Raw genomic sequence first — 15,739 nt, 5'->3', positions numbered from 1 at the left:
CATCAAGTCAGTTCGGACTTATAGTGATCCTATGTGCAACAGAAAGAAACACTGCCCGGTGCTGTGCCATCCTCACAATTCTTGTTATGCTTGAGCTTATTGTAGCAACCACTATGTCAATCCATCTTCTTGAGGGTCTTCCTCTTTTTTGTTGACTCTACTTTCCCAAGCATGATGTCATTCGCCAGGGACTGATCCCTCCTGATAAGCTCAACAAGGCTTCTGTTTAAAGAAAGTAACCCACAAAGGTCAAATATTTTATATTAAAACTGATTAGAAGAAACAGACTTTCCAAAATAGGAATCTGGAAATTGGTATCTCAACTTGTTGGCATTGAGGCCAATGATGATCCTGTTCCCATGGGATCATGCTTTCCTGGTACTGCATGGCTAGCAGTGAAAGATCTGTTTCATAATGAGTCATCTCCAGTCACCCTGAATGAATTGCCTACTGAAGGGAAGATTTTGGTGTTAAAAAAAAAAAAAAGTTTTGAAAGAAATAAGAAGAAACAATTGTTTATCTTGTATAAAAATCAAGGAGATTGAATTCTGGAAATAATGCGATTTATGAAGTGATGAAAATGTCATGAATTAGGTCTTCACGATTTGGAGCTCTGTTATTCATAAGCAGCTCTCGAATCTTGAGAAAAATGATTCTGTTATGTAGACAATGTTTCTCAGCTGAAAAGTTTTTTTAGAGCCTGCTTTATGTCCTTGTTTCTAAGACTATATATAAAGGGGTTTAACATGGGGGTGGCCACAGTGTACATCACTGAAGCTATTGTTCTGGCCATGGAGGTTTGGGTAGCAGAAGAACTGATATATACTCCAAGTCCCGTACCATAGAACAAGGAGACAACCGAGAGGTGAGACCCACAAGTGGTAAAGGCTTTGTACTTGCCCCCAGCAGATGAAATTCTCAAAATGGAGGACACGATCTTAGTGTAAGAGAAAAGGATCCCAGTGAGTGGAATAACACCCTCAAGTCCAGTTGTAAAATACATCACCAAGTCATTGAGGAAGGTGTCAGAACAAGCAAGTTGGACTACCTGATTAAGTTCACAGAAAAAGTGGGGGATTTCCAACTCTGTACAAAAAGACAATCGTAAAACCATTAAACCATGTAATAGACAGTACAGAACAGTTAATAACCAGGATGTCAGAAGCAAGAGGCCACAGAATTTAGGGTTCATGATGACCATGTAGTGCAGAGGGTGACAGATGGCCACAAACCGGTCATAGGCCATCACTGTCAAGAGGAAAATGTCTAATCCTCCAAAGAGCATGAAAAAATACATCTGGGTGATGCAGCCCTCATAGGTAATAACTTTGCTCTGCATCTGGATGTTCAGCAGCATCTTTGGGACAGTGGAGGAAATAAAACAGATGTCTGCAAAAGAGAGGTTGCAGAGGAAGAAGTACATGGGTGTGTGGAGGTGGGAGTCTGTGATAATGGCCAGGATGATGAACAAGTTTCCAATTAAGGTGATCAGGTACATGGACAGAAATAGCCCAAAGAGGAGGGGCTGCAGCTCTGCCTCTTCTGAAAGCCCCAAAAGGATGAATTCTGAAACACATGTTCTGTTTCCTGGTTCCATGTAACTGATGAAACTCCTGGAAAAGAGAAAAGAGCAATGCAAACTTAGCCATAAGCAGTTAATGACAACTTAACGGATATGTTGTTGTTTATATTTTAAACATGTTTAATTAATTAATTCAATACTTTGTCTATAGATCTAGTGCCCTTTAGCTGAGAATTTCATAGAATCCCAAATATTCTATCTTCTCGTTGATGCTAAAACCAACCAGATATCCTTGCCTCTAATCCCAAACTTTCCCAAGGGAATATTTTTCTCTAGAAATTCCCCCAAGTCTCTGTTTTGTTCATTCAACCAATATTTTTGGCCAATTCATTTGGGCCAAGTGTTGTTTAAGGCACCAGAAACTGCAGTAAAAGTTAACTTTAAAAATCCTTTCCCTTAAATGTTAACCTAGGATCTGTGTGTTGGGGATGGGGGTCAATAGACTATGAATAAATCAGTAAATGATTTGTAGGGATTACCATTATGCAGTAAAATGGTACAGGACAAGTAAGTTACAGAGTGAAAAAAAAATGCTCCTTTGTATGGTCACTTCTGATAAGAGGCCTCTGAGCAGAAAATCTGAAGTCAGTATGGTTGCTAGCCAAGCAGAAAGCTGTGAGAAGAGCATTTTGGGCAGAGATACAGGTGGTGCAAAGTACCCGAGCCAGGAGCATTCTATCTGGCAACAGCAAGTGAAGTGGAAGAGGAAAGCTGGATTGAGGTTGTAGTTAACAGTAGAGAAGAAACAGGAGATCAGATTATCTTGATACTGTAGAAGGCTCCATGATATGGAATAGTGTGCATTTGTTATTCTTTATATGTGTCTGTGTATATGATTATATTATGTTACGTCCAATACATTTTATTATGTTATAACATGTTACAACATGTTATAGCATATTATAACATACTATTTTTTTTATACTATCTGTTAGAATATACTATACTACAACCAAAACCAAATCCAACCCGCTGCAATCCAGTTGATTTCGACTCATAGTGACTCTGTAGGACAGAGTCGAACTGCCCCATAGGGTTTCCAAGGAGTGGCTGGTGGATTTGAACAGCCAACCTTTTGGTTAGCAGCCAATCTCTTAACCATTGCACCACCAGAGTTGGACATACTATACTACATTATCTGTTATACTGCATTATGTTATTTGTATGTACTAATATAATTATATAAATGATACATAATTCGTCCTTCCATAAAACACATTATCTCCCCACTTGGTATAATATCCTCATTTTTGGATTGTAGAAGACAGCTTGAGATACCTGCTCAACCTCTGTGACATCCCCTGATAAATTCCCCTACACTCTCCATAGGCAGTATTAATGGCATACTGTGTACTCCTATACCTGAGCCTGGAAACCCTGGTGGCATAGTGGTTAAGACCTGTAGGGTCACCAAGAGTCAGAACCCCTCTACCGCAACTGGTTTGGGTTGTTTTTTGGATACCTGACACTGAGCTGATTGAACCAGCAGAGGGCACTCCCCTGAGAACTGAGATTTCTAATTCAGGGATTCTACAGATCCAGGTGGGGTGCTGGTGGCACAGTAGTTAAGAGTTACCACAGCTAACCAACAGGTTGACAGTCCAAACCCATCAGCCCTTCCTTAGAAACACTACGAGGCAGTTCTACTCTGTCCTATAGGGTCAATAAGAGTTGGACTTGACTCAATGGCAAAGGGTTTGGTTTTTGCAAGTCAATATCGGCTCCACAGTAATGGGTCTTAATGGGGTGGTTTTGGCTATGGGAATCTCAAGGACCACTCAGTTCTGGGTCAAGGATTCTGTGTGTTGATCTTCTGCCATGTGCATAGAGAAGGCGAGAAAGCCAGCCAATAGAGAGAGAGAAGAGAATACAGGGAGGCAAAAACCAAAAACCAAACCTGTTGCTGTTGAGTTGATTCCAACTCAGAATCACTAAGACAGGGTAAAACTACCCCATTGGGTTTCCAAGTAGCCGCTGATGGATTTGAACTGCTGACATTTTAGTTACTGACTGAGCTCTTACCACTGGCCACCAGCCTCCAAAGGGAGAAAAGAAGATTAAAAGCTACATAGAATTCAGAGAGGGTAGGATGGGGAAGCAACTTTCTTGGGTGCTAGCAGTCTTACAATCCTAGTGCTAGTGCCCACAAGAACCAGAAAAATAATAATAGTGGAATTATCCAACTAGATAAATATTTCCAATCTTTATGACTGGAAAGGAACCTATACTCACACTACAAAGACGACTTACAAATATACTTCAGTAAATAATTGAAATATACATATAGAAAATTTGGCAAATGATTTGAACACAAGACTTCCAGTTAATTTTTCAAAATCCAATGAGTTTCAGAGGTGTTTTGATATAAAAAACAGTAACTAATTTATTAGTGAAGTGCTAGTGACCTCTACCAAATCTTAAGGAAGAAATCATACCAATTCTCTACAATGTCTTCCAGAAAACAAGAGCAGAGGGAACAATTCCTAACTCATTCTGTGAAGTTATCATCACCCTAATACCAAAACCAGATACAGATGTTGTGACAAAGGAAAACTACACACCAATATCTCTCCTGAACATTGATGCAAAAATCCTCAATCAAATATTAGCAAATTGAATTCAACAATGCATAAAAAGAATTACACAAGGCGACAAAGTGGGGTTTATTCCCGGTATGAAAGGCTACTTCAAAATTTGAAAATCAATTAATGCAACACCTTACATCAACCAATAACAAAAAAAAATTATACAATCATATCAATTGGGGCACGATAAGCATGTGATAAAATTCAAAATCCATTCATAATAAAACAGACGGAACTTCTTTGCCTTGATAAAAAACATCTACAAAAAACTTGGAGCCCTGGTGGTGCAATGATTAAGAGCTCAGCTGTTAACCAAAAGGTCAGCAGTTCAAATCCACCAGCCATTCCTTGGAAACCCTAAGGGCAGTTCTACTCTGTCCTATAGGGTCAGTTAGCAACATTCTCAATGGTTAAAAGCTAAACACTTTCCCCTTCAGATAAGAAACAAAGCAAGGATGTGCCCTCTTGCCACTTCTATTAACATTGTACTGCAAACACTAACTACTGAATAAGATAAGCAAAAGAAAAAAAGGTACACAGATCGGGAAGAAAGAAATGAAGCTGTCTGTTCATAGAAGACATCACTGTCTATGTAGAAAATACCAAAATATCAACACAACAAAAAACTCCTGAAACTAATAAGCAGAGCAAGATGGCAGTATACAAAGTAAACAGGCAAAAGACAATGGTTTTCTACATACCAGGAATGAAAACTTAGGACTTTTTTAGGAAACCCTGGTGGCGAAGTGGTTAAGTGCTATGTCTGCTAAGCAAAAGGGTTATGGATTTGGCTCTTATATATATAAACCCACTGCCATGGAGTCAATACCAACTCATAGCAACCCTATAGGTCAGAGTAGAACTGCACCATAGAGCTTCCAAGGAGTGCCTGGTGGTTTCAAACTGCCAACCTTTTGGCTACCAGCTGTAGCACTTAACCACTATGCCAAGTATATATATATAGTTTACAATAACACCCAATATAGGTTGAAAACTACAAAACACTGATGAAAGAAATCAAAGAAGGACTAAATAAATGGAGAGATATTTTGTGTTCATGAATTAGAAGAATAAATAATATTGTGAAGATGTTGATCCTTCCCAACTTGATCTATACCTTAATGCAAACCCTTCTCAAAGTCCAAGTGAGCAAATTTAGAGATATTGACAAAATGACTCTAAAGTTTATATGGAAAGGCAAAATATCTAGAAGGGTCAACACAGTACTGATGAAGAAGAACAAAATATAAGGACTCGAATTACCTGATTTCAAGATAAAGCTACAATAATCGAGACAGTATTTTGTCAGTGATAGAATAGACATACAAATCAATGGAAAAGAGTAGAGAGAAAAGAAATAGATCCATACAGATACAGCAAATTGATCTTTTGGTAAAAGAGCAAAGGATATTCAATGGAAAAAACACACTCTTTTCAACAAATGGTGCTGCAACAATTGGAGGTTCCTATGCAAAAAATGAATCAAAACACAGACATTATACCTCTTACAAAAACTAATTCAAAGTGGATCATAGATCTAAATGTAAAATACAAAACTTCCAGGAAAAAAAAAAAAACAGGAAAAAAATCTAAGTAGCCCTAAGTTGGAAAGTGAGATTTTAGGCACAACACTGAATGCATGATCCATGAAAGTTTGACCTTATCAATATTAAAAACTTCTGCTCTGCAACAATATTAAGAATCAAAAGAGAACCCACAACTGGGAGAAAATATCTGCAACACATATTTGACGTCGGACTTGTATCCAATATATGTGAAGCATTTGAAACTCAACAATAAGAAAATAAACAAACCAATTAAAAAATGAGTAAAAGATCCAAACAGCCACCTCAGCCAAGAAGATATAAGGGTGGCAAATAAGCTTCTGAAAATATGCCCAACATCATTTGTAATTAGGGAATTGCAAATTTAAACTCTAATAAGGTATCACTACGCACCTATTAGAATAGCTAAAATCTAAAACACTGACACCACCAAAAGCTGGCAAGAATATGGATCAATATAAACTCTCATTCATTGCTAATAAGAGTGCAAAATAGTACAGCCACTTGGAACAGAGTTACACTTTCTTAAAAAGCTAAACAGAGCCTTACCATTTGACCCAATAATTGCCTTCCTAGATATTAACTCAAGTGAGTTGAAAACTTTCATTCACACAAAAACTTGCATGCAGATTTTTATAGAATCTTTATTCATAATTTGCAAAAATTGGAAGTAATCACGATGTCCTTTAGTAGTGTGAATGGGTAAACAAAATATGGTACAATTTATACAATAGAATAGCAATCAAAAGAAATGAGCTATCACGCCACAAAGTGAGAAGGATGCGTCTTAAATGCTTATTGCTAAGGGAAAGAAGCCAGACTGAAATGGTTACATATTATATGACTCCATATTGTATGATTCCAATTATATGACATTCTGAAAAAGGCAGGAATAGGACCGTTGACTAGATTAAGCACAGGTGATTTTTTAGAGGAGTGGAACTACTCTGTGTGATACGGTTAATTGTGGACACAATACGTACTCGTCAACACCCATTAAACTTTACAGAACAAAGAGTCAAATTCAGTGTTTATAAATGATAATAACCATTTAGGAGGTAAGGGGATCCAGAGTGGAATGCAGAATGTGACAAAACAACCTACCTGTATTAAAAACATATGATACAATGTCAACGAAGAGAATCGGGTAAAAGGGACCGAACGAAGTAATTTTGAAGCTGAGTGGAGTCTGTAAAGGAAATACTGTACGTAAACACTGTGAGTTAAAAATGCTGATATTTCTGTGTATGTTTACTGAAATTGAACAATTGAGTAAATGGATGGCAGATGATGGGAGCCAGGTTTCTCACTTTTAGAGTGACAGTTTACAGACAACCAGGTGGAAGAGGGTGGGATAATCCCGGTGGCAATAAATTAGAGCTGGATACATCAGTACGAACCCATATTTGTCTTAGTATAGATACAGATGGTTACATATAGAAATATTTATAGGTCTGTGTATATACACAAAGGAGCCCTAGTGGCCCAGTGGTTAAGCTCTTGGCTGCCAATCAAAAGGCTGATTGGTTGGAACCCATTAGCCTCGCTACTGGAGAAAGATGTGGCAGTCTGCTTCCAACATTGGAAACTATAGAGCAGTACTACCCTGCCCTATACACTCGCTATGGGGTCATTATGTGTTGGAACTGACTTAACGGCAACACATATATACATGAGTGAATATATATGCATATATTTTCTTGTTCTATTATCTGACAGGGCCTACGGGTCCCGCCAGCAAAAAAACGTGCATAGAGACCAGATTTTGTTTTCTAATAGCATTCCCCAATAACAGGAACCAGGCCTTCTTGGAGAAATGTCTGATTTAGAACTGGGGTGGGATATAGACAATATACACAAGAAGAGCCAGAGCACTGTGTCATGCCAGAAAGTAATAAAGAGCTTCAAAAAAAAAAAAAAACAACTCAATGATGGAGACACAGAAGCCAAATAAGGGGGTTCCCAATGGCCGATGTTGGAACAATTTGAACAAAAAGGTAAATAAAGTAGCACAGGATTATAACCCAAGTGTAAAATAAATATCGAAGAGCCCATACTGACATAAAAAAAGATCACATAAATGAATGAATGAATATAAAGAAACAAATCTCTTTGTGGAGAAATTGCAATAATTTACCTAGATATTCTACTGTCCAGGAGACGGAGCATAAGTCCTCATTTCTGAAGAGTAGGCTTATTTAGTAACTTCCTTACAAAGAGTAGTCCATGGAAAGGGGGAGAAAGAGTAACTTTACAATGGAGAGACCCAGATGAACACTACCTCTGCCCGGTGAACAACATCAATATCAACAGTGACAAGTCATGTTGATAGTAGCTATGCCTGATGTGATATGAAGAAAACGGCACCTTACCATCTGTGGTCTTCCTCCCAGAAATGCCCATAACTCCAGTCCAATCATGATGAAAAATACCAGACAAATACCAAGTGATAGACATTTTACAAAATTCTTGACCTGTATTCCTCAAAACTATCACAATCATCAAAAACAAGGAAAATTTGAAAAACCGTCACAGTGAAAAGGAGTCTAAGGAGATAAGGACAACTAAATGTGACATGGGATTGTGAATGGGACATGCTGATAATAGGGACTGCGTGTAGGGTTTATGGAAACTGTACTATATTTGTAATTTTTTGGTAACTATTCAATTTTTTGGTAACTATATTTTTATTCAAAAAATAGAGTATTAAAATTTAAAAATATTAGTCAAATGCAAACAGCAAGCTGTGAACTTCATCCAGACTCCACTGCATGCCTTGGCAAAGCACAATCACTGCTGTAAGTTTCATATTCTTCACCCCTAATATCAGAACAGTAATGTCAATTTCATAGAGGAAGTAAAGAATTGAATAAAATAATGAATATAAAATGTCCAGCATTGTGCCTCATATTAATCAGAGGATTTTTGGATGCTTTATGATTCAAAGCCTCACAGATTCATTTCCCACCTCTCCATCCCCACTTCCACTGTGCTGTTTCTATCGTTCATCTCTCTGGTTTTGACAACAGCAATAGCCTGTTCTTCATATTGACCAGGGCGACCACTCCACAGGGCGAGCCTGATCGTGGACATCCTATGCCGTAAACTCCGCACTGACTCCCCACTCATTTCAGAATTGTCAACCCTGCAGCCAAAATATAAGGCTCCCTGTTATCTGGCTGCTGCCTACCTGGCCAGGATCATGCTCCACTTCCCATTCCCTGCCCTCATCATTCATCAGATATTGACCAAACACTTAACCACTGCATCACTGGGGCTTCAGCTATTAACTACCATATGTAATTTCCTAAGCACACTTTGCAGTTTAATTAATCCCAACATTTACTCCCCTGCTGCCTCTTCCTGGATTAGTTTTACCCCTTCTCCACCTGGAAAAACTCCAACTTCTCCTTCCAAACCTCATTATGATTAGAAGCTCCTCTGTGAAGTCTTCACTAAACTCCCCAGGAAGATGGCAACTGTATGTTCCACTTCACTAGGATTGTCGTGCCCCCTCAGGATACAGCATGTGTTTATTTATATGGCTGTTGCCCTGTGTAGACTGCAAGATCCTTGAGAGAAGGAACAATATCTACCCATTTCTCAGTTTCCAGAATATAATTTAGTGCTGAATAAATGTTTTGTGAATTACTAAATGAACAAAGAGCTAAATAAGGGTAAACAGATACTTCAAACAGTGGAGGGGAAAGGAGATGCGGTGAAACAAGGACAAATGCTGTTGAAAGAGGAAGGCCCCATGAATGAGAGCCAACACCAGAGGAGACAGATTAGGAAGAGAAAACATTTTAATATATCCAGAATTACCCTCCAGAAACAGGGGCTTTAACTTGGCACGACTTTGTATCATTAAACCTGCCTTTGTTATTCCTGTTGATATTGCTAAAGTTTCTACAAAGGAGAGATGGCCCTCACTCATACCACATTCCCCAGCACCTGTGAAGATACTGCAGCTCATCCAGATATTATCAGAGAAGAGTCTGAGGTCACCAGTCCTGTTTCTTCCTTGTCCCCAATGCTAAAGTTAGAAGCTGTGCCCCCAGGATGGCCAAGGAGATGGAACAACTCATGAGGCCTTAGAAGACACAATGGTGCTTTCTCAACCCGGGAAATTAGTCAAACAGAGTTCAGACGGTGTAGGGGAGGTATACATGTCTGTGGCTTTAGGGGATGAATTCCCATGTGCCTAATTAATGAAGTATTCTTTTGTTTTCCACTTGCTGAGAGATTTATTTCTCTGGAGCTAGGAGAGAAACAAAATGCAAACTTTTCCAGTTTTGACCCTTGAGATACAGCTTGCAGCTCTATGTTGATCTCTTATCCTATTGGACTCCTTCATCCCAGGAGGTGGACCTCACATTAGGTGTGTCTCTAACATACACGGTAACCCATAGTCATGGCTCTATCCATCTCTGGGGGGCATGTCTTTCTCCAAAGACCTAAGAACACAGCTGAACATCATTCGCTGAGGTACCAGGGTTTTATGAAAATACTTACAACCCTGACCACATACAACCCTATACAGGCTCACCAATGTATTTTTACCATGACTTCCATTTTGGTTAGTTGACAGTAGGCCTTGAATAAAACAGAGGCCATTCCTGTCAGTAAGGTATTGGGGGAAAGGATTATAGCACAGTCTTAGTGAGTGTTTGCACATCCACAGGTCACAACAGATGAAGAAACTGGTTGTCACAATTTTAGATTTCTGTCTAGAAGGGAACAGTTTCTGCTATAGACTGGTTCATTCATAGTGTTCAAAGTTTATTTCATAATATCATCATATAACATAATATGTCATATAGCATAATATACTAATAGTATAACAGTTCATATAACATAAAGTATTCATATATTCAAATGATTATTAGTTATAAGAACGACTCAATGATTCAAATTAGTGATACATGTGACATGTTAAGTGTTTACAGAAAGGGAATTGTCCATTTGGCAGATTTCTACACTGAATGGAAAGTACAGAGAGCTGTGTATGTGTATCGCAGAAGGATCCAATCTACTTGAAGATATTAGGAGAGGAGAGGGAAAGCCTTTCTGAGGAGGAGCCATTTACGCCAAGAGCTAAAGGATGGGGAGATGTTAGGCTGAAGAACAGGGTGAGAGAAGAGGTGAAATTTGGGCAAAATCGTCATTCCTGGATCTACTTCTTATCCCTTCATCAAAAGAGACAAGGTTGGAACCTACCAATGTGGAAATGCTAGATTTCGAAACTCCCTTGAAACAAATAAGGAGAAACTCAAACTTGTTTGCAAAGAGATAACTCCACAGCTGCTAACAATAACAATGAATAGAAACCAAACCCGTTGCCGCGGTGTAGATTCGACTCATAGAGACCCTAAGGGAGAGAGTAAAACTACTCGCGTAGGGCACCAAAGAGTGGCTGGTGGATTTGAATCGTCAACCTTTTGGTTAGCAGCCGTAGTTCTTAACCACTGCATCACCAGGGCTCCATAAACAGATGCTTAACCACTGACGCCACCAGTGCTCCAATACATATATATATATATATGTGTGTGTATATATATGGAAACCCTGACAGCATAGTGGTTAAGAACTACAGCTGCTAACCAAAGGGTCAGCAGTTCTAATCCACCAGGCACTCCTTGGAAACCATAAGGGGCAGTTCTACTCTGTCCTATAAGGTCGCTATTAGTCAGAATCGACTCGACGGCAACGGGTTTGGTTTTTTGTTTTTGTTTTTGTTTTTTTTTGGATATATATGTGTATGTATATATATATATGACACCACGTGTCTGTCAGTTTGTCTTACTGTAGGGGGATTGCATGTTGCTGTCATACTGGAAGATATGCCACTGGTATTCACATACCAGCAGGGTCACCCATGGAGAACAAGTTTCAGCTGAGCTTTCAGACTAAGACAAATTGGGAAAAAGGACCCGGCAGTCTACTTCTTTAAAACATTACCCAGTGAAAACCTTATGAATAGCAACAGAACATTGTCTGATATAGTACAGGAAGGTGAACCCCCCAGGTTGGAAGACACTCAAAAGGTGACTGGGGAAAAGCTGCCTCCTCAAAGTCAACCTTAAGGACGTGGATGGAGTAAAGCTTTCGACATCTTCATTTGCTAATGTGGCATGACTCAAAATGAGAAGAAACAGCTGCAAACATCCATTAATAATCAGAGCCTGGGATGTATCGAGTATGAATCTAGGAAAACTGGAAATCATTGAAAATGAAATGGAATGCATAGACATCAATATCCTAGGCATTAGTGAGCTGAAATGGCCTGGCATTGGCCATTTTGAATCAGACAATCATATTGTCTACTATGCTGGGAATGACAACTTGAACAGGAATGGTGTTGCATTCATCATCAAAAAGAACATTTCAAGATCTATCCTGAAGTACAACACTGTCAGTGATAGGATAATATCCATACGTCTACAAGGAAGACCAGTTAATACAACTATTATTCAAATTTACGCACCAACCACTAGGGCCAAAGGTGAAGAAATAGAAGATTTTTATCAGCTGGTGCACTCTGAAATTGATCAAACGTGCAACCAAGATGCATTGATAATTACTGGCAATTGGAATGTGAGATTTGGAAACTAAGAAGAAGGATTGGTATTTGGAAAATATGTCCTTGTTGACAGAAACAATGCCAGAGGTCTAATGATGAAATTTTGCAAGACCAACGACTTCTTCATTGCGAATACCTTCTTTCACCAATAGAAACGGTGACTATACACATGGACCTCACCAGATGGAGCACACGGAAATCAAATTGACTACATCTGTGGAAAGAGACGATGGAAAGGCTCAATATTATCAGTCAGAACAAGGCCAGGGGCCGACTGTGGAACAGACCATCAATTGCTCATGTGCAAGTTCAAGCTGAATCTGAAGAAAATCAGAGCAAGTCCACGAGTGCAAAAATATGACCTTGAGAATATCCCACCTGAATTTAGATGCAATCTGAAGAATAGATTGGATGCATTGAGTACTAGTGACCGAAGACCAGACGAGTTCTGGAATGACATCTAGGACATCATCCATGAAGAAAGCAAGAGGTCATTGAAAAGACAGGAAAGAAAGAAAGGTCCCAGATGGATTTCAGAGGAGACTTGGAAAGTTGCTCAAGAACGTCCAGTAGCTAAAGCAAAAAGAAGAATTGATGAAGTAACAGAACTGAACAGATCTCATAGGCCTCTCAAGAAGGCAAAGTAAAGAATTCTAATGACATGTGCAAAAAGTTGGAGATGGAAAACAAAAAGGGAAGAACACGCTTGGCGTTTCTCAAGCTGAAAGAACTGAAGAAAAAATTCAAGCCTCGAGTTAAAATAATGAAGGAATCTACGGGGAAAATATTAAATGACACAGGAAGCATCAAAAGAAGATGGAAGGAATACACACAGTCATTATACCAAAAAGAATTAGTCGATGTTCAACCATTTCAAGAGGTGGCATATGATCAGGAACCGATGATACTGGAGGAAGAAGTCCAAGCTTCTCTGAAGGCATTGGCAAAAAAAACAAGGCTCCAGGAGTTGATGTAATATCAATTCAGATGTTTCAACAAACAGATGCAGCGCTGGAGGTGCTCATTCGTGTATGCCAAGAAATATAGAAGGTAGCTTCCTGGCCAACTGACTGGAAGAGATCCATATTTATGACTATTCCCAAGAAAGGTGATCCAAAAGAAGGTGGAAATTAAAGAACAATATCATTAATATCACATGCAAGCAAAATTTTGCTGAAGATCATTCAGAAACAGCCGCAGCAGTGTATTGACAGGGAACTGCCAGAAGTTCAGGCTGGTTTCAGAAGAAGACGTGGAAACAGGGCTATCATTGCTGATATCAGATGGATCCTGGCTGAAAGCAGAGAATACCAGAAAGGTGTTTACCTGTGTTTTATTAACTATGCAAAGGCATTCGACTGTGTGGGTCAGAACAAATTATGGATAACAGTACAAACAATGGGAATTCCAGAACACTTAATTGTGCTCATGAGGAACCTTTACACAGATCAAGAGGTGGTTGCTCGGACAGAACAAGGGGACAGTGATTGGTTTAAAGTCAGGAAAGGTGTGTGTCAGGGTTGTATTCTTTCACCATACCTATTCAATCTGAATGCTGAACAGGTAATATGAGAAACTGGACTGTATGAAGAAGAACAGGGCAACAGGATTGGAGGAAGACTCGTTAAGAACCTGCTTTATGCAGATGACACAACCTTGCTTGCTGAAAGTGAAGAGGACTTGAACCACTTACCAATGAAGATCGAAGACCACAGCCTTCTGTATGGATTCCACCTCAACATAACAAAAACAAAAATACTCACAACTCGACCAATGAACAATATTATTATAAATGGAGAAAAGATTGACGTTGTCAAGGATTTCATTTTACTTGGATCCACAATCAACAGCGATGGAATCAACAGTCAAGAAATCAAAAGACGCACTGCATTGGGTAAATCTGCTGCAAAGGACCTCTTTAAAGTGTTGAAGAACAAAGACGTCACCTTGAAGACTCACGTGCACCTGGGCATGTGAAACCCAGACAGTGAATAAGGAAGATTGAAGAAGAATCGATGCCTTTGAATTGTGGTGTTGGTGAAGAACATTGAATATACCATGGAGTGCCAAAAGAATGAACAAATTGGTCTTGGCAGTACAGCCAGAATGCTCCCTAGAAGCAAGGATGGTGAGACTACATCTTACATACTTTGAACATGTTGTCAGGAGAGATGAGTCCCTGGAGAAGGACATCATGGTTGGCAGAGTACAGAGTCAGCAGAGAAGAGGAAGACCCTCAACGAGATGGATGACACAGTGGCTACAACAATGAGCTCAAGCATAGCAAAGATTGTAAGGATGGCTCAGGACCGGGCAGTGTTTCGTTCTGTTGTGCACAGTTTGCTATGAGTCGGAACTGACTCAAAAGCACCTAACAACAACAATGTATATTTATATTTAAATATATATTTATATACATATTGATTTATATTTTTATTTATTTATATTCATATATAGTTTTACATTTATATAGTGGTTAAGAGCCACAGCAATTCAGATCCACCAAGTGCTCCTTGGAAACCATATGGGGCAGTTCTACTCTCCTACAGGGTAGCTATGAGTTGGAATCGACTCAGCAAGGGTTTTTGGTTTTTATTTTCATGTTCCATGATTCTTTGACTCTTCTCTTTTCTCTATTCTGCAGCTGAATCCATCCAGTGAGTTTTTATTTGAATTCTTGTGTTTTTCACTTCTAAATGATTCTTTTCATTTCTTTCTCCTTTATATCTTCTATCTCTTTGCTGAGACTTCCTTTTCCTTTATTAAAACTTTCTATTCTTTCATTTGTTTCAAGTTTGGTTTACAGTGGCTTATTGAAGAATTTCATGATGACTTTATTATGATTCATGTTGGCTGTTTTAATATCCTTGTCAGGTAATTCTAACATCTGAGTCATTTCAGAGTGCTATCTATTGATTGTCTTTCCTCACACAAGTTAAGATTTTCCTCATTCTTGGTGTAATGGACAGCAGACTTTTTTGGAAAATCATTTTTGGCTTGTTCTCTTCGCAAGCATGCAGTCCTGGATATGCAACGCAAAAAGGAAGCCCAGGGAATTCACCGTGTTGATCCCTGGATCCTGATGTCCTTAGCCAGCCTACCTTCCTCTCTGCAGACTCTACTCTTACAGTTTTCTTATGTTTGTTTTATATGCAATGCATAATTTTTTATCTCTTGGGTTGTTTTTAATTAACATAAAGTTATATACAAAAAATTCACAGCTTTTAAACGTATAGTTCACTGAGTTTTGACAATTACATGCAACCATGTAACAAACGTTCCAATCCAGACAGAACATTTCCATCACCAAAAAAAATTACCTCACGTCTCATTCCAGAAAATATTTCCCTACTACCAAGACAAACACTGTTCTGATTCCTATGACCATAGTTTAGTTTTGCCTGTCTCTAACTTTACATACACA

General features: G+C 38.9%; 1 protein-coding gene across 1 annotated transcript; it reads right to left on the bottom strand.

Moving 5' to 3' along the window:
- Positions 1-676: 676 nt before the first annotated feature.
- Positions 677-1,871, bottom strand: LOC100672343 (olfactory receptor 7A17-like). The gene has a single exon (XM_003413324.3). The coding sequence runs from the start codon at positions 1,595-1,597 to the stop codon at positions 677-679; it is 921 nt and encodes a 306-aa protein (XP_003413372.2). The 5' UTR covers positions 1,598-1,871.
- Between the last annotated feature and the right edge of the window lie 13,868 nt (positions 1,872-15,739).

The sequence above is a fragment of the Loxodonta africana genome, chromosome 3 (assembly GCF_030014295.1).
Source record: "Loxodonta africana isolate mLoxAfr1 chromosome 3, mLoxAfr1.hap2, whole genome shotgun sequence".
Taxonomy (NCBI): domain Eukaryota; kingdom Metazoa; phylum Chordata; class Mammalia; order Proboscidea; family Elephantidae; genus Loxodonta; species Loxodonta africana.
The sequence above is the reverse complement of the archived record's forward strand: the minus strand, read 5'-3'. Positions and strand labels throughout refer to the sequence as shown.